The sequence below is a fragment of the Lingula anatina genome, chromosome 2, assembly GCF_051362555.1.
Source record: "Lingula anatina isolate TDL-2025a chromosome 2, LinAna3.0, whole genome shotgun sequence".
NCBI lineage: Eukaryota > Metazoa > Brachiopoda > Lingulata > Lingulida > Lingulidae > Lingula > Lingula anatina.
The window spans coordinates 47,001,043-47,018,352 of NC_141768.1; the positions used below are offsets into that span (position 1 = coordinate 47,001,043).

The 17,310-nt window shown below is 37.3% G+C and overlaps 1 protein-coding gene across 2 annotated transcripts in view; it reads left to right on the forward strand.

The window, feature by feature from the left end:
- The first annotated feature begins 7,042 nt into the window (after positions 1-7,042).
- Positions 7,043-17,310, forward strand: part of LOC106155675 (uncharacterized) — a 29,383-nt gene continuing 19,115 nt past the window's right edge. For both annotated transcript variants that reach the window (XM_087004910.1, XM_013530609.3), the window contains exons 1-2: positions 7,043-7,645; positions 8,167-8,289. In XM_087004910.1, coding sequence (XP_086861036.1) covers positions 7,572-7,645; positions 8,167-8,289 — 197 coding nt within the window. In that variant the 5' untranslated portion in view covers positions 7,043-7,571. The remainder of the gene's footprint in view (positions 7,646-8,166; positions 8,290-17,310) is intronic.

Here is a 17,310-nt window from a genome sequence, read left to right on the forward strand (position 1 = left end):
TGTAGGACCTAAGTGCGTTCACAGCAGTCCGCCGCCAAGCTGGGTGTCCCATGTTGGGTTTAGCATACGACAGGATATGATCTATTGACGAAGGCGAGCCTGCGTTACCAATTGCTTCCAGCAGCACCATTTTAGTGACTTTCTGGTGGTGTTCGGTTCTGTTGAAGAATGTCGGAGATCGACGACCACGATGGTGGGGCGGGGACAGTGAACCTACAAACATGGCTGGTTATCGTATGTGTAATAATTGACACAGATTTGTTGCTTTGCAAAGTGAAGATTGTCTCGATGAAGTATTAGATGAATGATTTATTGCTTATAGGGGCGTTCAATCCAATCACACAAACACTAACAGATTAATGATTAAAAAAGCAGATGTATTTTAAAGATGTAACTGTTCTATTGTATTTTGTTTATATTGATTTGCGTATTTGGGTTTCTTTTTTAAAACTTTTATGTACATATATTAATTAAATATTACAAAAGTAAATAATATCTTTCATGCGCAGGTATTTACTGTTCAATCGCTGCTTCGACCAAATGCTCACCAGGGCAGAGGAGAGAGAGAGAGAGCATACCTTCATCGTGTTGCTCCAGCCAGTTTTCCAGGTGTGCCACAAGATTTTCTGCACTCAGGTGGTTGGTCTCATTGGTATACCTCGCAAGACTACCAACGGCAAGGCACGCCCGTCTTTCGTTCTTGGTTACATTGATATGTTTTCCTGATAAATAAGAAAACAATCATCTGTGTGAAGGTCTGTAGAAACTGTGTACATGGTAAATCTATGCAACTTCATAAAATTAAAGAATTACATCTCATCTTTTTTTTTCTTTTGTCTTATACCCGGTACATACCATTGTGTCACTAGCGAAGTTGTTTCATGCGGTTTTCATATTCACAAGGCTATTTTTTTCAGCTACTTACGAAGCAGGGCAACAACCTTGCTTGGGTAAGAGAATATATCAAAGGTATTTCATCTTCATGTACGGTAAATGTAAACATTAAAAGTGGTGCATTACCTATATTTTCCTTCAGTGGTCCAAAACAGAGTTTGGCTACTGTTGAAATAAGATCCTGCAAATGCATGGTACAGCGTAATGAGTGTGATACATAACTAACCATTAATGGTTGTTTTTTATTTTATTATTTTTATTTTTTTACAAATGCAATCTTGTATAAAAGAATCAGGTAATATTTTGAACAGAAGTTTAAAAGCCCTCATTTTAAACATTGTTCAATTCAAATCCATATCATATATATCTGCATAATTCTAATTAGGTGCAGTGCCTGCACGGTGAAACTGCTACCTGATTTCATGATTACTCACCGAAGTCGGTGACTTTAAGGCATGCATATGGTACATCGTGCGTTGGATCTCCTCCTCGTGTAGGTCGACTACACTAAGAACATGTTGCACAATTAACTGCTGAGCCTCCTTGGTCTCCAGACGGATGATCAAGTCGATGAACAGGTGGCGGTCATCTTGACATACAGTATCATTGACTGGACATCGGTCCTTAAGATACTGCTCCCCAAGTTGCACCAAGTCACTGGGGCTCAACTGCTTTAAATGTTTTCGAAGAGTTACCACACAATCAACCCTCCCCGCTGCATCTGTTTAAAAACATAAAAGTAACATCATAGGTTTAACGTCTCCCAAAGCGCCCCAGGGGATTAAGGCACGCCATGGCGCTCACAACCTCCCGTTCTGAAGTTTTTGAATTTAATATAAGAAAACGGGCGGAATTATTTGTCTTCCAAACTTCTCCTTGAGCACCTCTCTAGGTGCCGTATCGAACTGTATTCAGGGCGTAGTTTACGTGTGTTTATCCCACAACAGTTACTTGCACATATTCTACAGAATTTTGCGAACTCGTTTAAATCTAATAGTGGATTTATATTACACATCTGATTTTCACATTCGGTTAAAATTAGAACTAATATACGACTGGGTGTATGTACTTAAAAACACGCAAAAAAGTACTCACGCTTATTTGTGTAGTTATGAATGCAAGATAACGCCTCTCCGATATGAGGCCTTGCTTCCTCCAGGCTTACATAAACGGTCTTTTGCTACAAAATATAATGAAAACAAGTGCGGAAAAATTTATAATATACTGTGGGAACAATGGCTTTGGTTCATACTTTGCGTAGTGTAACTATCGTACAATAATTAGACAAGTCTACTGCATCGCACTGTATGTACAGTATACATGTGTGTGCGCACAGAAGCTATATAAAGCACAATCAACATTAGTATTACTTGCAGGCTTAAAACCGACAACAAAAATATATCCACTGTCCATTTACACTGTACAATAATAATAATAATAAACGGTTCTATAAAAATACAATGTTTACTAAAGTCCAATGAAAAGTTGGTTTGTTAACGGCCATCAAACAGTTTGTGTGTCAAAACGCATTGTGGCCAAAGGTGGTTTAATTGTGCCCCAAAAGTAAAGATGCATTTTTTACAAATAACATATACATGTACGCAGGGCTAAAACATTCAAAATTTCATCGGCTATGATGAGATAAATGGGTGTACCTTTGGAACTTCAATACTATCCTTAGTCAGACCACTTAACGTAGCATGTGTGTATTCCTTTGGTGCCAACTTTCTGTAATATAGCATTTACACTAAACGTTAAAACAAATAAAACAGACGGCCTGTAAGGATTGACAGTCTTTGAAAGCATTTTGAAATATGATACATTTCGTAATTAAAACTCTTAAATGTAAAATTCAGACATACGTGTCTTTTTGACGAAATCGCGGGATAAGAAAAACGTTGTTGAATGATCGCCTGCTTTTACTCCACACCTTTTTTCTTATCGAAAGCTAACCTGCTACCTCCACATAATTACCTTTTCTTTTTTAATTGAACTTCGCTTCTGGACGTTGTTTCAATATCCGGGAAATCTACAAGCAAATAAAATATTGTTAATCTTATCAGGGGGACATGGAATAATACATATATAATCATTTCATCAGATCGTAGATAAATAAATTGAATTTAATTAGTTGCAAAATGAAATGTGCTCAAGATTCTGTAGTGGTGAGTAGCTCAATCTTGTTGTCGCCGGAAGAGGAAAAAGAGCGGGTTGCTTATAAACTGACCTTTAACAGAAGTTGCCAACAATGAAATAAGAGTGACAACTAACAAGATAAGACTGAAGAACGGTATCAAGGGAATATTGCAGGCGAGAAGCGGCATATTGTATACACATGTTTTGTACATGTGTGCATTTCCGGCAGAATGGCCAGTCGTTATAAAATATTTTCGTGTCAGAAGATTAACCTTATACTTACCGCCACTAATATCTTCTTTTATGATACTCTCTCCTGGCACAGGTGTCCTACTACAATAAAGGAGTTTCATGTCAAACGTAGACGGTGAACATAACTACTATAGTACCTATTGCCTCTTGGTTACAATTTTAAAACGCGTGGAAACGAATTGATCGTATTAAAATGTTGAAGAAACACTACGATTTTCCGCGAATACAAACATATACTAAATAGCATGCAAAATCTAGAATATTTTGAAATTCTACTTGTTGCACAATGTTAGACATTTCACATAGTTCACTTACCTTTGGAGATTTTGGCGTTTTTCTGGAGGTGTTTGGTCTTTCAACAGTATCTTGTCAACGGCCAATACATGCTCAACGTGGCCCGTGCGGTGTATTTTCATCGTCTAAATCAATATAAATTGATAAATAAAAATTAAATGATACAGAATCAATCAATGGAATAACTGTCTACTGACTTTCGATTTAATTTTATTTCATGATTCACAGTCCGCTAAATTTGACATCACACAATACGGAATTATCATATCAGATGATTAAATACGAAATTAATATTATAATAATTAAGTTTAATAATATAAGTTGAAGACGTACGTCTGCCTAACACTGTATATACTACAATATGGTTTATCCTTCAGCACATGCACATATGACTTGAAACAAATATTGTACCTTGTCATGTTGTCTCTCCACGTCACGTAAACTACGATGTTGACGTCGTAGATGGATACCATCAGGTATTCGGGATAACTCGTACCATTGTTCTGCTTCACCTATAGAATCCCAATAAAGTTGCATGCAAGTGCGTGTATATGTGTATATGTTTATATAGAGTCTATTGACCAAAGTGTGTGTTTACTGAATAAAAGAAAAAACAGAATGTACCGATAAAAAGAAAAACAGACTGAACAGCTACACGTACAAATCTTACCTGTGTGATCGGTCTCGTTCCGGTTGTAATGCCATGTTTCTGCATCTTGAAGCTAAGGAGGGACAAATAATCACCGTATAACGCCACTACTTTAAGTTATAAGAATTATACAATGTAAACAAGTAGGAATCCAAAGGCTTACTTTCACGTACATGTACTTCACTATACTTCCAATCTGCATAAAAGAAGCCAAACAAATAATACAATCATTCCAAAAAACATAAATTATAAAAATATTTTATTAATTGCCCACGAAAGTTTCGACGGTTTTCTTTACCATAGTTCGGAACATATTTTGAGAATTCCATGGCCCTGCGGAACAATACCTGTACGTGAGCGGAGAGACTGCTGGCAAGCGCCTTCTTCAACATAATCAGCTCGTCCTTGTCGTCAGCATTGTGGTAGATGAGATCGATCAGACCAGATGGTTTGGAGGTGAAGAAAAATCTGAAGTAACGGAAGTGGGGAAGCAACCAATACATGTAATACAAAAACAGTGAACCAATCAAGTATATCAATAAAGTAACGGAATAAAGTTAATTTGAACGATTCGAGGTACTGATTTTAATCAGAAAATAAATCCAATATTAAAAAAAACACAATTAATTTCCCCGTGCGAAATATATATGTTATCACAGACGCACATTGTTTGCAACAAAACTAAATGAACACATTTTCTGTCCACCTATCACAATTAATATTATTGTGTTTCTGCAATTATCAAATCTCCAGGAAGAGCTAATTACGGTTTGTCGATTAAATACCTACGGTTGATTAAAATCCCATCTCAACGGATTATCAGACGCTGAAGAAAAAGAAGGCGACTTTATTAACGACCGCAAATATTGTAAGGTGTTTATCAAAACTTTTGCAGCAAGACGTTTATATGATCGCGTTCTCCGAGGAACTGAGTCTTTACCTGTTGTCGATATAGTATATCTTATTTAACGTATCTACTCTATTCAATACAGTGCCTATATCTTTGCCATGACAGAAATTGTCAGAAAAAAATTCCTACCATGACCTTCTTGCGACCTCTGGAAAAAGCTGTCAACGAACAGCTGATGAAGACGATCCCCATTATCTGTGTTATTCACATAGCGAATCCGCAGCTATAAAACAAGAAAGTATAAAGTATAACAGTATAAAAGCACACACACACATCGTAACATTTTCAGGTAAATTGCATTACGCAACTGTATGGGAAACAGATATAGAAATTATTTTTATCCGAGGACTGGAAAAATATTACAGCATGTACCTTGCTGGGCCAAAAATGTGATTTTTTAACCGTCTGTCTTCTCATATTAACATGTCTTACAGAGAAATGTATAATTAAAAAAATATTTTATATGCATATCAGTGCCTTAGGAAACAATATTTAATTACAGATGTTCATGTGCCCAGATTGTAGTTGTTAATGTCGGCATGATGTACAACTATCAGTGACTGCACAAACAAAAGCCTTGTTTCTGTTCTTAGTCACTGACTTCACTGTAGCAAATCCCAACATATTACCTGTACAATTGTTGTCACATTGTGTAAACCGAACACGTCTGCCTGGGACGAGTAAGTGTAGTGGTAGTCGTGGTTTTCCTCGAACAAAATGAATGGTTGGACAACAGGAAAACAAAGTATGAACAGTATCGCGATCCCCATCTTGTTGTTTTACATCTCTAAGGTTGAATATTATACCAGTTAGCAATGTAGTAAGGGGGTGGACTATTTTATGACGGCCATGAAAATATCGATGTGTGACGAGGCCATGGGTAAAGCCTACGAAAACAGAGTACAAGCGGTACGTGAGTAAATAGGCTTACATTCCATTTCACTTAAACATGGCACCGTTCTTTGATAAAATAACAACACCAAGTAAAATAAATTGCATACAGGATCAATAAAGGAATTTAATCAATAATATCATTTATTCTCGTATAAACTTACAGTAACGCCAGAAAGTATCTTTACTTCGTTTGGTCGCCATACCCAGCACCGTATGGTGCATATTTCCCTTATGGCATTTGTAGGGTACCTGTCGGTGCATCAGCTAGAAGCACCCCCCGCGGTTAACTAGTTGGCCACAACGTTCGTTTCTAAATTACCATTCCTTTTTATCTATCTATCTATCTATATAAACAAACGTTTATTTTATCTATAGTACATAAAGCACCTCTTCTTGAATTTATCTTAAGACTACTAATACTTTTGAACTTTTAATCACAGATAAATGAATCAATTATAAACTAATGTCGCCAACAATATTCAGTTTTGAATCCAGAGGTCAAAGCTGGAGGTTATGACGGAGTTTGAAAAACCATAACAAGCGCGGGTTACGACCTTTTTAATTTCACATAGTCTTACAAATTTATGTCAAAACTTTATCAAATATTGTTTAACGAGAGAAAAAAATGTTCTTCTATTCCAGGAAATGCGTTGATATGAATGTGCGGGGAATCTTGCGCTGGGCACCTTTAAACGCACGACACGGTCAGATGCAATCTTCATCTGTATAAGTGTTTTCAGGAAATACCATACAACGGAAGGTAATGAGGTATTATAAATTAATCCAAACAGAGTATAGACAAAGCTGTTTTTATAAACAATGTACATGTAACTGCGAAAGGGAGCATATCTACTGAGAAACGCGTGACGTACACGTACGGCACAAGTATGTTAACATAATTTCTGGCGGTACTGTACACTGTACATACACTTTGTACAGTCGTTCCTGTACAATTGTGGTGACACCGTGTCATAAATATCTTTGAAGAGTAAGTTTAATGGTAGTCGTGATTTCCCCCAAAATATCAGTGGTAGAGTCCAAGGCAGACTAAAGAGCTAGCGTTAGAAACGTGTTCAAGAAATTGGGTTTACTGGCAGCGCTAGCGTGATAAACTGCTCTTAGAACTATTTTCCTTGCGTAGTTAATAATGAAGTAATTTTATGGTTGCCACATGATAGGAAGTGAATGTTTGGTATTATCAATCAAACTGTTGTGACACCGGCAATTGGGCCAAAAGGGGGTTCATCTGGCTGCTCATCGATGCACTCCGCGGGTGCCTAGAAAAAAAATCACGTGGTATTAATAACGTTGATGCAAATCCAACTTCTACTGATACCACAGTTCCTGTTTTCCTTTAATTTTTACTGTGGAATATACCATAGGGATGCTTCGCATTGACAGGAAATACTACTGTGCATAAGTGATGCTAAATAAAGAAATACCTTGCAGAAGAATAACATATCTACCAGCAGTCGTATATAGATGCTTGGAACTTTGAACAAATAAGCTGTGGATTTTATATGTAACTCCTAAGAGGGCATCATGGTGTCAGCAGGTGTCCTATTGCGGATATCAGTGCTTTTATCAGTGGTTTGTGTTGTGGAAAGTCTTTCAGGGTGAGTACTAATTTTTTTAGGAGAGCACCCAGATGAGCCAGATCCCTCAGTAGATTAAGCAATTCGGCACCACAACTATCGAACGTTACCGGGTATTTTATGATTGTGTGGTCTGTAAATTTACATATAAAATCAATATTTAAAAGATACTCATACAATCCAATTCCAATATGCCAATATTGTTGTTTTTGCGCTGAGAAAAAGGTAATAAAATTTCAACTCCCAATGAAATTATTTTTTCAATACGGTGGCCACTGAGAGTAGACACAAGACAGCATCTTTATGCATTCAGGTAAAACAGGTGCACAGCGTTTTTGTATGACCATGTATTATTGTCTTGGCTTTTGTAGTAACCGCATAAAAGACGATACGTTTGTACGTAGAGCGTGATATAAAAATGTTAGCTACTGGTATTGTTGCAATGCATGTTCATGAAATGGGTGTAACCATGAACTTGCGAAAAATGTCATTGAATAATCATTGCTGTACTTTGGTGCATTTAAAGACATGTAACATTACAGGAGTGTGTGTTCAGATCAGTCGTCCATGGTGACATATGCCTATGTGAGAGCAAGCAGAATGACAACAGTTTCTTACCATGCCAAATGCGGGTTTTGGGGATGGAAAAGATGCAAAAATTACAGGTATGCAGTGTATTGCAGAGCTCCATTTGTTAATAGCAATAGGAATCTGTTGAACAAAGATGAAAACACCATTTCAACAATTCAATTCTATTTTAGTTATACATGTGTTACGTGTATGTGCAATTGCATTAAGCCTATTGTTGAGTCCATCTTTGGCAAAAACATGGAGTGTACAATATACCCGTACTAGGATTAAGAATGTGTACATTTACCCCGTGGACCATTTGAAGATTACACTGCGATTAATGCGGTGGAAAATACAATAGAGAAAGTGCATAATGATAGGGTCGCTAAACGATTATTGACGGCATATAGCAACTAGCCTAATCCCCTGGTCGCCTGGGTAGCCACGCCCCCTTAGAGTACTTATGTAAACAAACGGTCTCCCGTAGCGAACTATCCTTTTGTTCAACAGCTTCGCGCGTGCAGCTGATTATGTATGTAGTGACACTATAGCTAACTGCATATAAATTTGTGCTAGCTGTTATTTGATTCATTCTGCTGTGTCGGATGTTGTGGATCAGCCCACTGGTTCGTTGACTTATGTTTTTCTGAAGATTGGTGGTGCAGATTTTGAGTGCTTAATTATTTACCCTCCTTCTAACAAGAGAAAGGGGAAGGGAGATAAAAAGAGAGAATGTCCAATGAAACGGGTAATGAGTAATACATTACATTAAATAAAGGGACTCGCGGTGGAAGAAACGATAGACTGTTTTGCATCAAGGTATGCCATTATAATCCGACATGGCCCATAACATGATCCATAACATGACTCATTGTTGTATGCCTTATATTTGTGCCGACTTATATTTTACTCTCGTTCATTTCGTGAAACTATTTCCTTGAATAAAGTTTTGCCTGTATAAATTAACTTTGTGACATGAAGTAATAAATAAAACGCGCCTGTTGAAAAGGGGGCTTTTCGTAACTAATAAAGGATCACTATTCAGAAAAATATCGTCGCCGTTCGTCGCCGCTACCTACAGGAAAGCGTACCCTCCGCGTGGATCACCGGCATTTTTGATTATCTGACAAATTATGGCAATTTACGTTTTAGCTAATAATTCTGAATTTACTAATATTTTGGACTAAATTCGATGTCAGATTCATAGCAATGACGGAGAGCCGCCAGAGTAACTGTTTAATTTTCTAAACTAATCAAACTAGAACGCGTGGCGATAAAATGTGTCGCTAGATCTTGTAAACACTCAGCGAAATGCACCTAGTGACTATATTCAATGTGCCGTCACTTAATTGCTTTCTCGATTTCATTAATTGACGATAGTAATTGCAGATAACAAGGAAGAGGAAATGCTGAAGACAAAACAACGTCGGGTCTTTGTGTGACTTTCTCCCTAAACACTTTTTATGTTGCTGTCAAAGAAAAAGGAGTCTAGATAGCGATTATTTAAACCACTGCTGCTGCTTTTGCAGGTAGACTACCTCGTTTAGCATTTAAATGCTCCCCTCCCCCAGCAGACCCAACTTGATGCATGTACGTCTTGGTAGCTATAGTACAGATCTTGGTTCAAGTAATGAAAGGTTTAAGCACAAAACGATAGTTTGAGGCTATTTTTTCATTCAAGACAAAATAAAGTATCTATGGTGTGTAACAATAGGGACTTTACAAACCTTAATTTGTCCTTAAATATATATTCCAGTAGCATAGGCGAGCGACGTAATTGTAACCTCAACTTGAGGTATCCTCGATGAAAGCGGAGTACAAAAATTAACTTTTTTAAATATCGTTTACAACATGCTGTACAATGATATTGAGACTAAAGGGTTTAATGGACTTCTTTGCCTTAAAAGCAATTCATTTCAAAATTAAAAGAAACCGTTTTTTTCGGGGAGCGCGGGTAGACAGTTTACCGTACTCGGATTAAGAATGTGTACATTTACCCCGTGGACCATTTGAAGATTACACTGCGATTAATGCGGTGGAAAATACAATAGAGAGAGTGTATAATGATAGGGTCGCTAAACGATTGTTGACGGCATATAGTAACTAGCCTAATCCCTTGGTCGCCTGGGTAGCCACGCCCCCTTAGAGTACTTATGTAAACAAACGGTCTCCCGTAGCGAACTATCCTTTTGTTCAACAGCTTCGCGCGTGCAGCTGATTATGTATGTAGTGACACTATAGCTAACTGCATATAAATTTGTGCTAGCTGTTATTTGATTCATTCTGCTGTGTCAGATGTTGTGGATCAGCCCACTGGTTCGTTGACTTCTGTTTTTCTGAAGATTGGTGGTGCAGATTTTGAGTGCTTAATTATGTACCCTCCTTCTAACAAGAGAAAGGGGAAGGGAGATAAAAAGAGAGAGTGTCAAATGAAACGGGTAATGAGTAATACATTACATTAAATAAAGGGACTCGCGGTGGAAGAAACGATAGACTGTTTTGCATCAAGGTATGCCATTATAATCCGACAAGGCCCATAACATGATCCATAACATGACTCATTGTTGTATGCCTTATATTTGTGCCGACTAATATTTTACTCTCGTTCATTTCGTGAAACTATTTCCTTAAAATAAAGTTTTGCCTGTATAAATTAACTTTGTGACATGAAGTAATTAATAAAACGCGCCTGTTGAAAAGGGGGCTTTTCGTAACTAATAAAGGTTCACTATTCAGAAAAATATCGTCGCCGTTCGTCGCCGCTACCTTCAGGAAAGCGCACCCTCCGCGTGGATCACCGGCATTTTTGATTATCTGACAAATTAGGGCAATTTACGTTTTAGCTAATAATTCTGAATTTACTAATATTTTGGACTAAATTTGATGTCACATTCATAGCAATGACGGAGAGCCGACAGAGTAACTGTTTAATTTCCTAAACTAATCAAACTAGAACGCGTGGCGATAAAATGTGTCGCTAGATCTTGTAAACACTCAGCGAAATGCACCTAGTGACTATATTCAATGTGCCGTCACTTAATTGCTTTCTCGATTTCATTAATTGACGATAGTAATTGCAGATAACAAGGAAGAGGAAATGCTGAAGACAAAACAACGTCGGGTCTTTGTGTGACTCTCTCCCTAAACACTTTTTATGTTGCTGTCAAAGAAAAAGGAGTCTAGATAGCGATTATTTAAACCACTGCTGCTGCTTTTGCAGGTAGACTTCCTCGTTTATCATTTAAATGCTCCCCTCCCCCAGCAGACCCAACTTGATGCATGTACGTCTTGGTAGCTATAGTACAGATCTTGGTTCAAGTAATGAAAGGTTTAAGCACAAAACGATAATTTGAGGCTTTTTTTTCATTCAAGACAAAATAAAGTATCTATGGTGTGTGACAATAGGGACTTTACAAAGCTTAATTTGTCCTTAAATATATATTCCAGTAGCATAGGCGAGCGACGTAATTGTAACCTCAACTTGAGGTATCCTCGATGAAAGCGGAGTACAAAAATTAACTTTTTTAAATATCGATTACAACATGCTGTACAATGATATTGAGACTAAAGGGTTTAATGGACTTCTTTGCCTTAAAAGCAATTCATTTCAAAATTAAAAGAAACAGTTTTTTTCGGGGAGCGCGGGTAGACAGTTTACGTCAGGTGATTCGTTAAAGTCGAGGAGTGTTTCACTATCAAATGTGTAAATCATATATGTCATAAAACACTATAAGAAAGTTTTTTGTTACGATCTGCAACATTTGTTCATTTATATAGCAGGGCGAAGTTAAAGCCAGAGGTAAATAGAACCTAATACCGTAATCCTCCTCGTCCATTTATTTAAATCGTATCAAAACGTTTGATACACAATGTTCATTAAATTAATAATTTTAGCGATTTATTAAAACCATATTGGTACATAAAAGTTTAAGATTAGCATAAGTTAAGCAACAACCAGTATGAAGAACAACACCCTTTTTAAATGAGGCAAGACACCCTCTTCACACTGATTATAACCTTGAGAAAGACATTATGCAACTTAAGGTAAAGGAGTTCTTTCATCTCGTGTGTGAATACAACACATTCTTTGTCACTTTTACAAGACAATGGAGGCGAGCAAGTAGAGTAATTACAATACACAATAAAAAGGACATTAGTATAGAAAGCTTACTTCGGGTCAGCCCTTTGCTTGTTCGAATGAAAGAGATACCTGTAGATATCGCGCCGCGACTCCCTTTATTAAACCTTCGTGTGTTTGTGTAAAAGTGTGAAAGACAGGCAACGGTCTTTAGTCGCTGTTGATATTGTTCGCGATTAATATTGAAGTATAACTCCTTCGCCTGCATGTAAACGTGTTACTTTTCCTCATGTTCTCTATATTTCTTTTAGGTGGTTGAGACAATGGGATGAGATCGATAAAAGTAAAGGTTAATCTAAACAATTAGATGCGATTTTTGTGAAATGACTTATTAAGTGATGTGCATGTACCTAGCATGTTTAAATTCTTGAATTTCTAATTTGTTAAATCTTTCATACACGGCCTCATATATGTATTACTCTCAGGCCTTCGATATTAGTGTGTTACACGGGACTCCTGGAAACCTGAAGCACAGGTCTACGGAGTCTTGTTATCCTTCATGCAGTTTTATGGCTGGGATGAACACTGCGAAGTAGAATCAGGCTTTACTTAGCTTTACTTGATGCACGACAGTTTAAACAAAACCATTCTGCAAGGCTTGCTTTGATTTGGCGTTACCCTTACACTGGTTTAAAAAGAACAAATATAAATATGTTCGATGGATTAGATGCCGGCTTTGTTATATTTTAACATTTGCATTTGCACAGTTACACAGATAATATTTTTAAGTTGTCTGTCGTTCGGCACGCATTATAGGCGAGTAGCTAAATAGTGACGGTGATCAATCCAAGCTCAATCTTGGCAAGTATCGTTTACAAAATAGATCATGTTGAATAAACTTAATTACGCTTTAATAAATAATCAACACATGGTTCGGTTATTGTCACTTGAAAGCTTTCGATCAAAGACGTTCAATGAAATCACAAATCATTTGACGATTAAAAAATGGACATGTTCAAGGGGCAGTTTTTGTTTCAGATAAAGGGACTTCAGGTTCAGGTAGAGGGTGCAGTTACGTGTTTCATCGGATGATAGCATCACGCCCTAGGTCTAAGCGAGTTGAATAGAAGCTTTTTATCCAAACATCCTATTCCTAACTACTGAGTTAGGACAAAGGTCTAGTAACATGCACTGTGCAATTACTATTAATGGATCAGACGCATACTTGATTGTTTTTCCTCTGGTGTCGCACGTATGCATCCTTTCTTGAGTGATCTAAAACAAGTCGCTAGTGTACCATGTTTCTCACTGTAGCAAAATACGTTCGACATGGTGTTTCTGAACGGCAGCCGGAGACATAGTAATTGTATAGGCATGCTTTAAGCTTGTTCGAGAGACAATAACAGTCGGGTTTAACAATAGATAGCGACCATAGTAAGACCCCCTCCTGTTTAACTGATGATTTACACTTTTAATTGACCGTACTTTCGTATATTGTATGATCATACAGCCAGACTTCCCCCTGTTGCACGTTGTAGTTGGATTGTCATTGCGCCTATGTCAATGCACCTCATTTAATTTCAATATTATAATATAAGCATAATATAAGTAATATGTTATTTCCTTATTCCTCTTTCATTATCATTCATGTTTTATAAATACTTGAACGCTTGAATGCAGATATTTCAAATTAAAACGTAAGTACATAAATAAATTATACATTTATAAATTAATGCAATAGGAATTTTTTGAGACAGATTGATGCTGACGCTCATGCATTTCAACCAAACAAACAATAATTAGTTCAATTTTTGACTACGGAAATTTCATATAGGATGAAATAACTGATAACAAATTTAACTAGCAGTTTGTTAGCAACACTAAAAACCAGCTGCGCGTGCCAAACTAGTGAACAAAAGGACAGTTCGCTTCGCGTGGCACGCCTTAGCATGGGTTTAGCCTCTTCAAGCTATAATCCTATCGCCGCAACAAACAATAGGGACCTTCTGGCTGATGTATCCTGCTGTTAATTACACCTAGTTACAGCGGATTGTCACGCTCGCGCTGGGCCACAGAAACCGGCGTCATGGGGTTCACACGCATTAAGTATTGTGTTATTCCACCTAAGCTATTGTGTTTGTGCGTTCGAATTTTGAAGGGATTTATACGGCCCTCCATTGTTTGTCCGCCCCCTTCTATTCACAAGATAGGGATTAAAACATTTCGAACGTGGTTACACCGGTGTACAACGGAAACAAAATTATTCCGACCACTGTACGTCAGGTGATTCGTTAAAGTCGAGGAGTGTTTCACTATCAAATGTGTAAATCATATATGTCATAAAACACTATAAGAAAGTTTTTTGTTACGATCTGCAACATTTGTTCATTTATATAGCAGGGCGAAGTGAAAGCCAGAGGTAAATTCATAATTTTGGCGATTTATTAAAACCATATTGGTACATAAAAGTTTAAGATTAGCATAAGTTAAGCAACAACTAGTATGAAGAACAACACCCTTTTTAAATGAGGCAAGACACCCTCTTCACACTGATTATAACCTTGAGAAAGACATTATGCAACTTAAGGCAAAGGAGTTATGCAAAGTTCTTTCAACTCGTGTGTGAATACAACACATTCTTTGTCACTTTTACAAGACAATGGAGGCGAGCAAGTAGAGTAATTACAATATACAATAAAAAGGACATTAGTATAGAAAGCTTACTTCGGGTCAGCCCTTTGCTTGTTCGAATGAAAGAGATAGATATCGCGCCGCGACTCCCTTTATTAATCCTTCGTGTGTTTGTGTAAAAGTGTGAAAGACAGGCAACGGTCTTTAGTCGCTGTTGATATTTTTGGCGATTAATATTGAAGTATAACTCCTTCGCCTGCATGTAAACGTGTTACTTTTCCTCATGTTCTCTATATTTCTTTTAGGTGGTTGAGACAATGGGATGAGATCGATAAAAGTAAAGGTTAATCTAAACAATTAGATGCGATTTTTGTGAAATGACTTATTAAGTGATGTGCATGTACCTAGCATGTTTAAATTCTTGAATTTCTAATTTGTTAAATCTTTCATACACGGCCTCATATATGTATTACTCTCAGGCCTTCGATTGTGTTACACGGGACTCCTGGAAACCTGAAGCACAGGTCTACGGAGTCTTGTTATCCTTCATGCAGTTTTATGGCTGGGATGAGCACTGCGAAGTAGAAACAGGCTTTACTTAGGTTTACTTGATGCACGACAGTTTAAACAAAACCAGTCTGCAAGGCTTGCTTTGATTTGGCGTAAACCTTACACTGGTTTTAAAAGAACAAATATAAATATGTTCGATGGATTAAATGCCGGCTTCGTTATATTTTAACTAAATGCGTTCATTTGCACATTTACACAGATAATATTTTTAAGTTGTCTGTCGTTCAGCACGCATTATAGGCGAGTAGCTAAATAGTGACGGTGATCAATCCAAGCTCAATCTTGGCAAGTATCATTTACAAAATAGATCATGTTGAATAAACTTAATTACGCTTTAATAAATAATCAACACACGGTTCGGTTATTGTCACTTGAAAGCTTTCGATCAAAGACGTTCAATGAAATCACAAATCATTTGACGATTAAAAAATGGACATGTTCAAGGGGCAGTTTTTGTTTCAGCTAAAGGGACTTCAGGTTCAGGTAGAGGTTTCAGTTACGTGTTTCATCGGATGATAGCATCACGCCCTAGGTCTAAGCGAGTTGAATAGAAGCTTTTTATCCAAACATCCTATTCCTAACTACTGAGTTAGGACAAAGGTCTAGTAACATGCACTGTGCAATTACTATTAATGGATCAGATGCATACTTGATTGTTTTTCTTCTGGTGTCGCACGTATGCATCCTTTCTTGAGTGATCTAAAACAAGTCGCTAGTGTACCACGTTTCTCACTGTAGCAAAATATGTTCGACATGGTGTTTCTGAACGGCAGCCGGAGACAGTAATTGTATAGGCATGCTTTAAGCTTGTTCGAGAGATAATAACAGTCGGGCTTAACAATAGATAGCGAGCTATAGTAAGACCCCCTCCTCTTTAACTGATGATTTACACTTTTAATTGACCGTACTTTCGTATATTGTATGATCATACAGCCAGACTTCCCCCTGTTGCACGTTGTAGTTGGATTGTCATTGCGCCTATGTCAATGCACCTCATTTAATTTCAATATTATAATATAAGCATAATATAAGTATTATGTTATTTCCTTATTCCTCTTTCATTATCATTCATGTTTTATAAATACTAGAACGCTTGAATGCAGATATTTCAAATTAAAACGTAAGTACATAAATAAATTAAACATTTATAAATTAATGCAATAGGAATTTTTTGAGACAGATTGATGCTGACGCTCATGCATTACAACCAAACAAACAATAATTAGTTCAATTTTTGACTGCGGAAATTTCATATAGGATGAAATAACTGATAACAAATTTAACTAGCAGTTTGTTAGCAACACCAAAAACCAGCTGCGCGTGCCAAACTAGTGAACAAAAGGACAGTTCGCTTCGCGTGGCACGCCTTAGCATGGGTTTAGCCTCTTCAAGCTATAATCCTATCGCCGCAACAAACAATAGGGACCTTCTGGCTGATGTATCCTGCTGTTAATTACACCTAGTTACAGCGTATTGTCACGCTCGCGCTGGGCCACAGAAACCGGCGTCATGGGGTTCACTCGTATTAAGTATTGTGTTATTCCACCTAAGCTATTGTGTTTGTGCGTTCGAATTTTGAAGGGATTTATACGGCCCTCCATTGTTTGTCCGCCCCCTTCTATTCACAAGATAGGGATTAAAACAATTCGAACGTTGTTACACCGGTGTACAATGGAAACAATATTATTCCGACCACTGTACCGGGGGTATAAACACTGATTTGGCCCCGACTTGGCCAGTGTCACTCTCCTTTAATGTCCTATATGAGAATAATTTTCAAAAGGGTATAAACTATTTGATATTAGTGTATATATTTGATTAAAACAAACACCTTACG